The sequence below is a fragment of the Protomyctophum bolini genome (genome assembly GCF_963924005.1).
Source record: "Protomyctophum bolini genome assembly, chromosome: 4".
NCBI lineage: Eukaryota > Metazoa > Chordata > Actinopteri > Myctophiformes > Myctophidae > Protomyctophum > Protomyctophum bolini.
In genome coordinates, this window is record NC_137865.1 from 49,448,844 (window position 1) to 49,462,758 (window position 13,915).

Genomic DNA, 13,915 nt, shown 5'->3' on the forward strand with positions numbered 1-13,915 from the left:
AGCCGTCTCCGTCAGCTGTGCTGTCAGCTCTCAGGAGGAAGACTTATACAAACACACGCCTTGTCGTCGTCTTTCCTTGTGTTTTATATCCATAAATGTATACGTTTGGTGGTATAAACTTTTAAAAGTGCTCTTATTTATGACCCGCAGTCTCTTAACTTCATGTCTCCCTCCTCGGCTGCGGGACTAAACGGTTTATAAAGTAAATAAATAGACTTGTTTGATTTTTAAAAACCCTCCACTTCCACCGCCATTCCAACACGTCACAAACACAGACACACACACGAGCAAGCGCGCTGTGATTGGCGCAAAAGCCAGTGACCTCACGGCCTGGCCCCTGGGGCGGGACTTAGGGCTGAGCAGAGCCCTCTCGTTGGCTGACATGGGGCTGAGAGATGTCAGCTGTCAATCATTCAACACACTGGCGTTTGGGAGCGCTCGTTGACTTTCACTCAACAGCCCATCTGTACCACCTGTTTAGAATGTGCACATCATGCAGGAGGCAGCAGGAGGTTGCCTTACGGATAACGAGCGCTGCCAAACTCTGACACCTGCAAGGAATTTCTTGACAGAAAGGAGCTCATAAAATGTCTACAGTGGGTTAGGTCCATATTATAGCTCTGGTCCATTTATAGCTCCTCTATTGCACCTTTATATTTACCCCAGGAGGTGGCAGCCATGTAACGCTTCCCTCAGTCTCAACCACAAACATCCAAAGGAGAAGAAGAAGAAGAAGAGAGTTGTATTGTGGGAAGACCAAAGCAACAGCAGCACACGAGAGCACACCGTGTTCTATTATAATATCTGATAACTGCACATTTTCACCAGCAAAGCAGAACACACCGCCCTCCAGGACAAGTAGGGTAAGAGATATTAGATACACGCTGTCTCTACATGCTTCATAACAATGTGTACTGTAAAGTGTCGTTAACTGGCGTTACGTTAGGTGTAACTTTTCTTGTATAAGTGTCCTTCTCTCTCAGTCACCGTGTGTGTGCCACCATGCATACAGCATGCTGTACAATGAACAGAGGAGGAGGTGTGGTGTGTCAGTGTAGTGTTGCTAACTGCTGCTCGCTAACTATACTAGCCATGATCTGTTGGCCCAGGCAGAAGAACAATGTCCTTTAGATGTTTCAGGAGGTGTGTGTGGGGGTCGTTTTATATACGATATATATTAAGGACAAGCATTTGTCACATTGAATGGAAGAAGCTGAAGTGGAGTAGTGCTGCTGTTGTTGTTTGTTTTTCTTTTCGCTTCTTTTTCCTTTTTTGGGGTTGTTTTGTTATCTTTTGTATGAGTAATTGTCTTGTCATTGATGTTTTTGGTTTTTTTTGTACATTTGTATCTGTTGTCATTTGTCATGTTGTCTATTGTCTATTGTCATTTGAAAAAACAACAAAAAAAACCCAATGTCCTTTAGTTTTAGACCAGTGGTTCCCATTAACCTTTTCATGTCAAGGACCCCCGAATCGACACTAAAGAGCCCGTGGACCCCCCATTTGAAAAAGACATGCCAGGGACCCCCCCAGGTTCTATAGCGGTGATTCTCAACCCGTTTAATTTCAAGGACCCCCAGTTTGACATGCATTAGGCAGCCTACGGACCCCCATTTATTTATTTTTTTCACTTAATTTTTATTGAAGGAAGAATAGACACAAACAAAAACTCAACTAACAAGACAATACGGGAAAGAAAAAGAAAAGAAAAAGGACAAAAAGTAAAAGAAAAGGCTGCATTTTTCATATTACAATAAACATTCAATGAAATTCTATTGCAATATCGCTAGGCTGAGAGAAGAGATTCCACTTTTCCCATTTTTTTATAGAATTTATCCTCTTGTAGTCTCAGTATGAATGTTAGTTTTTCCATAGAATACAGTTCCTCAATAATGTCCATCCATTGATCTTTCGTTGGTGGGTCCTGTTGGTACCAGCGTACGGACCCCCATATTTAATGGAATTTCTATCTCTGGGACACCCAATTTATAGAGAGTGTACAAATGGAACCAAATGGACCCGTTCCATTTGTACACTCTCAGAGTTACAGACCCATAAAGGTCCATTTGGTTCCAAGCTATATCATTTAGCTGGGGACCCCCTGGAACTCTCAAGGACGTCCCCTGGGGGTCCCCGGACCCTGACTGTGGGAACCACTGTTTTAGAGAGGACATTGTTTATCTGCCCAGATGTTTCCCCCATAGCTATTAATTTAACACCACCTCACACATTAATCCTAGTCAAAGTTACAAGGTTCTGCTGCTGTCTTTAATACAAAAATCACACCTGTGTGAACTGAGTGGTGCAACTCTCCTCTCTCTCTCTCTCTCTCTCTCTCTCTCTCTCTCTCTCTCTCATTAGCAGGCAACAGTGCAGCACTATCCCTCTCTCTGTTTCTGGCACAACAGCTCCCCTACTGGTACTCATAGTCATATACTGGTGCACATTAACCAACACATAGGACACATAGGTGAACGAACACGGACATTGCTGTTCCTTGGAGTGGTTGCACCACTCAAAAAATATATATATACATTTTCAGGTGGGTCACCAATTTCATCCAATCAGGAGAGGGAAGTCGGGGGAACCCATCCCGGCGTCCCCATTTATAATCTTTAATTCTATGCGTTCCAGATGGACCTGATTGTGTCTGCTCCTTTTCCAATTCCTTTATGTATCATCCTGTATGATTTTTATTTTATTTTACTTTTTTTAAATATTTTTTCCGACCTGACAACGTATTTTCTGTTTACTATAAAGATCTGGAGAGATGTTTATAGAGATGGTTAGTGCCCTAGCTGTCAGGTGGAAAGGAGCAACTTGGACACTCAGGCATGAAGGAAGCATGAGTTCAAGTCCGTTGCTCTCCCCTTGTCCCCCATATATGGGGACTAGGTTGGCGGAGGGTGTGTAGAGCCCAGGATCACAGTAGACGATTGACACAGGGGTGAAAATTGGGTTACAAAATCGTGGGATAAAATAAATAAATAAAAAATAAATTAAAGAGATGGTTAGTGAACAAACTATCTCTACTCTAGCAATGATTGTTATGAAGATATGACTTACAACATCAGTAGCTTATGACAGACGTCAATCAAATGTACTGAAAGTTTGGGATCCTACTGTACAGGTTATAGGAGGCGTCCTGTCGACTCACTGGGGCACGGCGTTTATTCCAAGAAAGAACATAAACAACGTTTATTGTTTATTTAACCTTCTCCCCCACGGCTCCAACCTTTTAGGTTAAAGGAGAATTCCATGCTAGAAGGCTTTCTTACCTTTTATTTGTAGTTGTCACGTCACCACCAAAGAGGTCCAGGTGTTATTTTGTGCAAAAGCGCATTATTGGCTGTTTCCCCTACCATAAGCCCTCAATGAATTGCATTTAATTGAATGGGGCTATGGGGTGTTATGCTAATTCGCTCATTTCCATCAATCAAAAATCTATATTTTTTCTTTTTGTATACTGTATATCCTCTCTTCATAATGTAAATAGTATCCCGAGCAGCACACTTTACTACTTATTTAGATGGAAATAAGTGAATTACCACAAAAACCCAACCCCCATTGAGGGCTTATATTAGGGGAAATTGCCAATAATGCACTTTTGCACAAAATAACACCTGGACCTCTTTGGTGGGGACGTAGCAACTACAAATAAAGGTAAGAAAGCCTTCTAGCATGGAATTCTCCTTTTAAGGTAAGGAGTGGACTATTCTGATACACAATGGAAATGGTGTCTTTTGAACGTAATTGTTTTATAACTAAAGCAACGAGCACAGATGATGTTATGCATAGATCTATCTAGTCTAATTAATCTAGGCTTAATGTAAGTCGCTCTGGATTAAGAGCGTCTGCTAAATGCCTAAATTGTAAATTGTAAATTGTAATTGTTATTAGACCGATCCATCTAATCCAGGGGTCACCAACCGGGGGTTCGCGATCTACCGGTAGCTCGCGGGAACCTTTCGAGTCGATCGCGAAGTGTCAGACCCATTGGAATGCAAATGCTTGCCTTTCAGGCTGCTCCGTCTCGCAGCCTCGCACTGACTGAATGAGAAGAGCAGACGGGCGATTCCCCGTCATTTGCATTTTGAACGGATCGTTCACGGAAGTGACCGGATCGGTTTCGTTCACCAAAAAGAACTAGTTATTTTGATTCGTTCGTTCATGACCGACTAAACGGCGGTGAAAAGTTGACTTCACTGACTGATTTATAAACGGCTTCGAGTCAGTGTTACTTCCATGTTGCGTAGCACTGTCCAATCTTTGGTATCTTTGGCAGCAGCAGCTGTAGGCTATTTTGTCGCGTTAATGAAACCAAACGCTACACGCGGTGCAGGATTATTATTTCATGTGAATCATGTCAAAATGAAAAGATGATGATGTGGTTGGCACACAGCGCAGCAGCAACGCAGCACAGCAGCCCGAGAACACAATAAGAAATATAACATTATTATTCTCCTCCTTCTCCTCCAACAACTCGATAACGTTCTCATTTTAGTTTGTTACTCATTTTCTGAGCCATGCAAATAAACAACAACCAGCACTGACTGGAGACGGAGAGGTTCATGTGCCCTGCGCGTAAAGCTTAGCCAGAAACAGGACAGTCACTGCGTCAGCATGGATGTAGCCTCGGAAACCCAGACGTTATATTTCCAGCACAGAGGTGAGGGGGGGTATCGCACGCTGAGAGCCACATACACAGCTGCATTTGGTTTTTAATTAAAGGCGCGTTCTGAATATACCAGTCTGCAATGCAAACTAATAGCCGAGTGCACTCCAGGGCATATGCATAGGGAAAGAATGACTTCTGTCCGTGACAATAATCAATGCTACAGTTTGATTTCTGTACACACGCACACATAGAGCAAAAAATATGATAAATATGAAATATGAAAACCTGTTGAAGTACAACGCATGAGTCAATTAAGTAGCTGCTTTTGTATCAAACCCTTTCCTCTTTACTGAGCCTACTGTCATTGAACTGCTGTCCGATAAAATGCAGGATGTGTTTGCATTAACTTCAGATATTTAAATGGAGATTATTGGATTAGTAAGTGACTGTCACCTGCAGGTCAGAGCTAAAGAGAAGGAATTTTGGTCTCTTGTGAGCAGAGAAGTATCCCCTGATTGTGTCGTGTGCACTGAAGCTGCATGCCTATACTTTGGTTCCACGTACATATGTGAAATGGCCTTTTCACAAATGAAAATAATAAAATCCAAGTTTAGAACTCGTATGACTGACTCACATCTTAATGACACCCTCAGACTGGCAATCACTAAATATGAACCAGATTTCAAAACGCTTGCAGAGAAAGTGCAGTCACAGCAGTCTCATTAAAGGTGGGCTGACCCTGAGAGTATGTCACCATATCTGTGCAAATATATATGGTCATGTTATGCCTATGTCATTTGAACATCTGCCAATGTGAATATTCATTGAAATGAGAAACAAAATATTTCTAATACTAATTATTTCTAATTTGTCTTAATATTATTTGACATTGATAATATAACTTACTATAAGTATTTATTCTAATTTAAGCTTTAGTCTTTGTGTGGATGTGTGCACATGCATTGAGCCTGTCAGAAATAGCAACAAAACAAGTGTTTTTTCTAACACGTTTTAGTGGTAGATCTTGGCTTACAATTGGGAATAAAATGGGCTCTTGGGCTTGAAAAGGTTGGTTACCAGATTAGATTCTAATCTAACCCAACACATGGTTAGAAGTCTGACACCATTGGAGACGACATGAAAATGGATATTTCAAGATTCAAGTTTCAATAATTTATTTGCCATGTCAACAAGTTGATAGGAATTTGTCTTGGTTCATACTCAACATATACAGACAACCATAGATACACAAACAAGAAGGACAGTACAATACAAAAACAAAAACCAGCAGCATAGGAAATTACATCCAGTTTTTTAAAGTGCTATATGCATATACTATGAGTTCAGATGTCTAATGGCTACGGGGTGAGTGCTATCCCTGAAGCGACATGTTGAGCTCTGGATACTTCTATATCTCCTGCCTGATGGGAGGAGATTGAAGAGGTGATGTGCAGGATGGGAGTTGTCTGCAATGATTTTATTTGCCTTCCTAATTATTCTGGTGGAATAGAGTGAGGAAAGTGTAGGGAGGCTGCATCCTATGCGCAACGTACTACTCTTTTATATTTGATTCAGAAGTGAGTTAACGAGAGAGAGAGAGAGAAGGAGAGAAAAATGCAGTTATCAAAAACCTGACAAAATGGCAACAAAGAAGCTCCGTCTGCCCTGCTAGACAGAGATAAGAGGCGCGCCGGAGAGCAAAAGCATGTAGGTGTTATCGATGACGGCTTTTTAGGCCACATGAGCAACAGTTGGGATGATTGATTACTCTGAATAATATTATTATTGGGGTAGGAGACTAGCTCTGGTCCATAGCTCTAATGCCGTTGCATTTAGAGCTATGTTACTGTCAACTTCCAGGGCTCGCATGAATGCAGACCAGCTTCTCGTCTTTTAGCGTAAATAAAAATAACGTTTTTTGCTACTCACCAAAACAAAGGCGGGTTGTGTTCTTTTCAGATGTTTTCCATGAGCTTTCTATCATCTTATTATATAGTATGCAATGTCACTGAGCAGTATGGGTGGGAGGGTTAAGGGATCTTTTTTGTCTTTATTTTGTCTTTCATTTTGTTTCATAAAAAAAGTATCATATCATAATGTTTGTAATCATTTATCTGTTCAATAAAAACATATTTGACAAAAAAAAGAGAGCCTACTTTCCTTAGTGGAAGCACTCTGAGCCCCCCCCCCCCCCCCACCACACGTATAAACGGTACTTCTTAGCCAAAAAGGGATTTTGTTTCCACCAGGAAAAAGACTACTTTTAGTTACTCCAATGCGCCCTCTACCGATATTGCCCAGAGAATTGCCTCATAGAGAATATTTTTCCTCCAGTCAAATAAAAATAATTTCTGTACCGTTTATACGTGTGGTGGGGGGGGGGGGGGGGGCTCAGAGTGCTTCCACTAAGGAAAGTAGGCTTTCTAATGACACAACCCACCTTTGTTTTGGTGAGTAGCAAAAATGTTCTTTTTATTTACGCTAAAAGACGAGAGGCTGGTCTGCATTCATGCGAGCTCCGGAAGTTGACAGTGACATAGCTCTAAATGCAACGGCATTAGAGCTATGGACCAGAGCTAGTAGGAGACTTCCAGCTAATGATGGCCACTGTTATTCTTTTCCTGGTTGCTGATATTCTTTCTATTCTTCTTCTTTTTAGGTGAGACTTGTCCATCTTAGATTGTAACTACACCTATGTGCCTGAGAGACTGAAACACACATCTGCTCAATGGCTGCCTTGGGCTCCACGACCACCACCAGCGCTGTGCCGGAGGGCTTCCTCTACGAGACCAAGTACATCGTCCTCAACTACCTGGGTCTCCTACCGGCCTACAGGTTACAGGTTACAGGGCAAGGTGAGTCCTCAACTACCTGGGTCTCCTACCGGCCTACAGGTTACAGGGCAAGGTGAGTCCTCAACTACCTGGGTCTCCTACAGGCTACAGGTTACAGGGCAAGGTGAGTCCTCAACTACCTGGGTCTCCTACCGGCCTACAGGTTACAGGGCAAGGTGAGTCCTCAACTACCTGGGTCTCCTACCGGCCTACAGGTTACAGGGCAAGGTGAGTCCTCAACTACCTGGGTCTCCTACCGGCCTACAGGTTACAGGTTACAGGGCAAGGTGAGTCCTCAACTACCTGGGTCTCCTACCGGCCTACAGGTTACAGGTTACAGGGCAAGGTGAGTCCTCAACTACCTGGGTCTCCTACCGGCCTACAGGTTACAGGACAAGGTGAGTCCTCAACTACCTGGGTCTCCTACCGGCCTACAGGTTACAGGACAAGGTGAGTCCTCAACTACCTGGGTCTCCTACCGGCCTACAGGTTACAGGGCAAGGTGAGTCCTCAACTACCTGGGTCTCCTACCGGCCTACAGGCTACAGGTTACAGGGCAAGGTGAGTCCTCAACTACCTGGGTCTCCTACCGGCCTACAGGCTACAGGTTACAGGGCAAGGTGAGTCCTCAACTACCTGGGTCTCCTACCGGCCTACAGGTTACAGGGCAAGGTGAGTCCTCAACTACCTGGGTCTCCTACCGGCCTACAGGTTACAGGTTACAGGGCAAGGTGAGTCCTCAACTACCTGGGTCTCCTACCGGCCTACAGGCTACAGGTTACAGGGCAAGGTGAGTCCTCAACTACCTGGGTCTCTTACCGGCCTACAGGTTACAGGTTACAGGGCAAGGTGAGTCCTCAACTACCTGGGTCTCCTACCGGCCTACAGGTTACAGGCCTCAGGTGAGAGGAAAAACTGATTTCAGAAATGATTCCTTTTCAATTCACTTTTGTTTTTTTATTATGGCTACTTTGGATTTAGACCCTGACCGATTGCCATACATTTGGGGCCGATCCTGATTATTTTTAGTTTTTTTTGCTAGACTACTAGACCACCAATTACCAATGTTTTGCCCGATATTTTGTCAAAAGTGCAAGATTTCGAATTAAAATGAAAAAAAACTTGAAAAATAATTGATTTAATGTTCTATTTGAGAACATTCTGATATTTAACACAAATTGTCAAATAATGGCAGATATATGTTAAGGCTCTAGTTTAGATCTAAACCTGAAGTGAAATGGCATTCAGTCGGAAAACAATCCTCTCTGTAGGGGAAATACTAGTATGAGTCAAACACACACACACACACGCACACACACACACTTCCGTGTTTGTCTATGATTGTATAGACCTTTTTCTGTTTTGTATTAACTTCCTTGTTTTATTTTTGCTTTTATATTCTCTATGTAAAGCACTCACTACAAGTGAGCTCATAGATCGGCTGTTTTCTAAATGTTTGCATCTTTTTATAATATTTGGCAATTTGGCCAATGTTTGAGCAGTTTTTGTGGTGGTTAAATTAAAAGATCTTAAAAGTCCTTTAACCCATTCTGAACGGGAACCCATTTTTGGTGTTAGCATTATGTTATGCTTTAGCTATTGAAAATTAGCAGATCTACAAGCTCATAGCGCGCCTGTAGGTCTGCTATTTTTTTTAAATCGAAGAACGACTGACATGGAAACATAGCTTTTTCAGAAAACTGTCAGGATGTAGAAGACATTTATACTAGAATCTGATCTCGGGTCAGAATGGGTTAAGTTAAATTGTCACTATCTGGGGACCCCGGACCACTGGGTTAGTGTAGCTGTTGCAACATATGAAAGCTATGTAACAAACAGAACAGACAGTGCTCAAGATCATATATAAATCATATCATATAAATAACAGCACACAGCAAGACTGCATTTCAGTCATTTATTCTTGCATTTTGGACAGGAGACAAACGTTTCGGCTAAGGCTGGATAGCCGAAACGCCGAATTACTGAAATGCAGTCTTGGTGTGTCCGACCCATTACCGTAATATTTCTATGATATGATTTGAACCGGGTAACGCACCTCAAGTCGCGGCGGTCACATGAAGAGTCATATGTAAGTCCTGTCATTGACAGTTGTGTAATAGCCGTGTGCTTACAGTCATAACAATGCCAGGTCATTATGTGTCAAAGGCTTCATGTGTCAAACGGCATTATATCCCATTCTGGGCGGGAACCCCTTTTGGTGTTTTAAAGCATTATGTTATACACTTTAGCTATTGAAAAAATAGCAGATCTACAAGCTCATAGCTTATATATTTATGAACTTGTAGGTCTGGTCTGCTATTTTTGGAAAATCGTGAAAATGTGCCTCAAATCTTGGAATATATTTACAGAGTGAACATTTTAACTCAAATCTTTGCTTCTGGGAGGGGGGTCCCTGGAACAACATGTTTTGAGATGCAGGTCAGCGGCCAATTACCCTTGCCCTTACTCAATTGCCCTTGAGACAACATTTCTGACATGATATACTACTTTAAGTAAGTAAGTCAATTATTATTTATAGAGCACCTTTCGAAACAATGTTACAAAGTGCTGTACAACAAGTCAAAATCATGTTAAAACAAGGGCATGAACAAACAATAGAAGGTAAAACATTAAAATGCAACAACTCAAGCCAAAATAGTGCTGACGAAATAAATACGTTTTTAAACAATCTCTTAAAACCGTCGACAGACTCTGCATTCTTCAGCTCAAGGGGGCAGGGCATTCCACAGAGTGGGGGCGACCACTTCAAATGCGCGGTCGGTCACCCTTGGTTTTGAGTCTGGTTGTATAGGGATAGACAGAAGGCCTTTATCGGAGGACCTGAGTGAACGTGTGTTAGGTTTAGCATGCAGTAATTCAGAGATGTAGAGTGGAGCCAGTAATGCCTTGTAAGTTATTAACCCATTCTGACCGGGAACCCGTTTTGGTGTTAGCATCATGTTATGCTTCAGCTATTGAAAAATAGCAGATCTACAAGCTCATAGCGCGCCACCGAGTGGCGCGCTATGAGCTTGTAGGTCTGCCATTTTTGAAAAATCGAAGAACGACTGACATTTTTAGAATCTGATCTCAGGTCAGAATGGGTTAATCAGACCAGTGTGTGTCCTAGTGGAAACCTCGTATGAATCTGATCTCAGGTCAGAATGCGTTAAGAGAATTTTGAAATTGATCCTGGATTTGACGGGGCAACCAATGGAGTGTAGCGAGCACGGGAGTAATGTGAGATCTGCGGGGTGTGTTTGTGAGGATCCTGGCAGCTGTATATTCTGTACTATAGTTGAAGTTTTACTACTACTGTATATATCAATGTCCAAAGCAATTTGGTTTGTGTGGTTTTGGTATGTTCAGATCATGATCATACAGATCATACACAGCCCCCCGGCCTAGGGCCAGTTCGTTAGCCCATTCTGACCGGGCACCCATTTCGGTGTTCGCATCAGGTTATGCTTTAGCTATTGAAAAACAGCAGATCTACAAGCTCATAGCGCGCCACCGAGTGGCGCGCTACGAGCTTGTAGGTCTGCCATTTTAGAAAAATCGAAGAGCGACTGACATTTTTAGAATCTGATCTCAGGTCAGAATGGGTTAATCAGACCAAGTGTGTGTCCAGTGGAAACCTCGTATGAATCTGATCTCAGGTCAGAATGGGTTAGTGGGACTTTTAGACTTCCTATTCTTGGTAATCTAATGATGCTGTCGTAATCGGAGAGACACAGACACAGGGTCAGGTCAGGTCGGGTCAGGTCAGAGAGAGACAGACACAGGGTCAGGTCAGGTCATGTCAGGTCAGAGAGAGACAGACACAGACACAGGGTCAGGTCAGGTCATGTCAGGTCAGAGAGAGACAGACACAGGGTCAGGTCAGGTCATGTCAGGTCAGAGAGAGACAGACACAGGGTCAGGTCAGGTCAGGTCAGAGAGACACAGACACAGGGTCAGGTCAGGTCAGAGAGAGACAGACACAGACACAGGGTCAGGTCATGTCAGGTCAGAGAGAGACAGACACAGGGTCAGGTCAGGTCAGGTCAGAGAGAGACAGACACAGACACAGGGTCAGGTCATGTCAGGTCAGAGAGAGACAGACACAGGGTCAGGTCAGGTCATGTCAGGTCAGAGAGAGACAGACACAGGGTCAGGTCAGGTCGGGTCAGAGAGAGACAGACACAGACACAGGGTCAGGTCGGGTCAGGTCAGAGAGACACAGACACAGGGTCAGGTCAGGTCAGGTCATGTCAGGTCAGAGAGAGACAGACACAGACACAGGGTCAGGTCAGAGAGAGACAGACACAGACACAGGGTCAGGTCAGGTCGGGTCAGGTCAGAGAGACACAGACACAGGGTCAGGTCAGGTCGGGTCAGAGAGAGACAGACACAGACACAGGGTCAGGTCAGGTCGGGTCAGGATAAAGTGCGCTTTTTTGTTTCAAGAGATTCGACTGATTTATAAACCACTTATTTCATATTGATGCGCCTCCAGGTTCTTGGCCACGAAAACCTTGGCCACGAAAGGGCTTCAAAATAACTGTAACTGTAAAGTTAGATATGTGTGATTTGCATTCGGAGGAACGCTCCATAACTCCATGGCTGATTGGAAGTGGTACTGACCGTATAGCTCATTAATGACATGTTCTTTAGAATGTTTGAAAATTGACCATTTGAAACTGAAATCCATAGAAGAGAATAAAATGAATAGTAGATGTTGGTCAGCGTAGTGTTGGTTATATTGGTCCCCATTTTGGACGGGAACCCCTTTAGGTGTTTTAACCCATTCTGACCTGGCACCCATTTTGGTGTCAGCATCATGTTATGCTTTAGCTATTGAAAAATAGCAGATCTACAAGCTCATATCGCGCCACCGAGTGGCGCGCTACGAGCTTGTAGGTCTGCTATTTTTGAAAAGTCGAAGAACGACTGACATTTTTAGAATCTGATCTCAGGTCAGAATGGGTTAATCAGACCAGTGTGTGTCCAGTGGAAACCTCGTATGAATCTGATCTCAGGTCAGAATGGGTTAAGCATTCTGTTCTACGTTAGCTATTGAAAAATAGCAGATGTACTACAAGCTCATAGCGCGGAACACAGCGAATATTTTTGAACTCAGATCTTTTCTTCTGGGGGGGGGGGGGGTCCCTGGAACAACATATTTTCAGATGGGGGTCGGTAGGCCAAATACAGATCATTCTTGGGGGTCCTTGACATGGAATAGTTTGAGCAGCAGCACTGACATGATTAGCCCATTCTGAACGGGAACCCGTTTTGGTGTTGGCATCATGTCATGCTTTAGCTATTGAAAAATAGCAGATCTACAAGCTCATAGCGCGCCACCGAGTGGCGCGCTACGAGGTAGGTCTCTTGTAGGTCTGCTATTTTTTGAAAAATCGAAGAACGACTGACATTTGTATAATCTGATCTCAGGTCAGAATGGGTTAAAAACAGAGCGTTTTTCAGAAAAACCGTCATGATTTCAGAAGGCATTTGTAGAATCCTCCTCAGGTCTATATAAATGGGTTTAGTCGTCCCCATAATATGCTCCATTCCTTCCCTAGCGTGACATGACGTGAAACGGCCTCGGGCATTTTCAGTAACGAGAGAGAGAGAGAAAATAGACTCCTCTTTATTTCCTGTCCCACCCTCCTCTCTCTGGACACGCCAGGGATGGGATGGGATGGGGAGAGGAGAGAGAGAGGCTCTGATCCCCCTGCTTTCCGCTTGGCCCACTCCGGGTTCTGACAGCCCCTGTCATGTGTAATCAACCACAGGATTACTCACTCACACGCCCCATGAGCCACAGTGCAAAGAGAGAGAGAGAGAGAGAGAGAGAGAGGCACAGCAGGTCCGGACTAGCGGACTGACTGCTGAAACAGCACCCGCCTGGGAAAAGCAACACCGATGTGATCCTCCATGAGTGAGATCAGTGAATGTGTGAGGGACGTACGGCTGTCCGCTGCCGTTGGGCTGAAGTGTGGCACTGACTTATGATGGGGCTGGGCCTAGCATGAAGTATGACGCACCATATGCCAACACCGCATCTATTGTTACACAAATTGCAGCAGGAACAGACGGTAAACCGTAAACAACCCATCTCGACACCCTGATTTTGAATGACAAAGGCAGGCCCCTGCAGACAGAGTGACTGCAGATAGTTAAGACAGACAGAATACAACAGTTTACATTTGTAAGCTGTACATTTGCACAAGAACATGGGTTATTGCGTAGAATTATTGATTCCTGGACACGACACTGGCCTAGCATGAAGTATGACGCACTAGATCTGCTTTAGTTGCTAACATTACAGTTTTTCCATTCCTGTTGAAGATGGAGTGCCGTGATTTTTTTCCCCCTCACCCTAAAACATGATCATCAGGTCTTATTGTTATAGAAGGAGGTATAATTTTTTCAAAAAAAGTGTACAGTATTTGTTAAAATGCTGTTTTTGCACGCC

At 43.6% G+C, this 13,915-nt stretch overlaps 1 protein-coding gene across 6 annotated transcripts in view; it reads left to right on the forward strand.

Moving 5' to 3' along the window:
* The first annotated feature begins 727 nt into the window (after window positions 1-727).
* Window positions 728-13,915, forward strand: part of bcl2l13 (BCL2 like 13) — a 45,434-nt gene continuing 32,246 nt past the window's right edge. For all 6 annotated transcript variants that reach the window (XR_013963961.1, XR_013963962.1, XR_013963963.1 and 3 more), the window contains exons 1-2: window positions 728-863; window positions 7,278-7,473. Coding sequence is in view for 1 of the 6 variants with exons in the window: in XM_080761930.1 (XP_080618056.1) it covers window positions 7,347-7,473 (127 nt within the window). In the remaining 5 variants the exon portion in view is untranslated. The remainder of the gene's footprint in view (window positions 864-7,277; window positions 7,474-13,915) is intronic.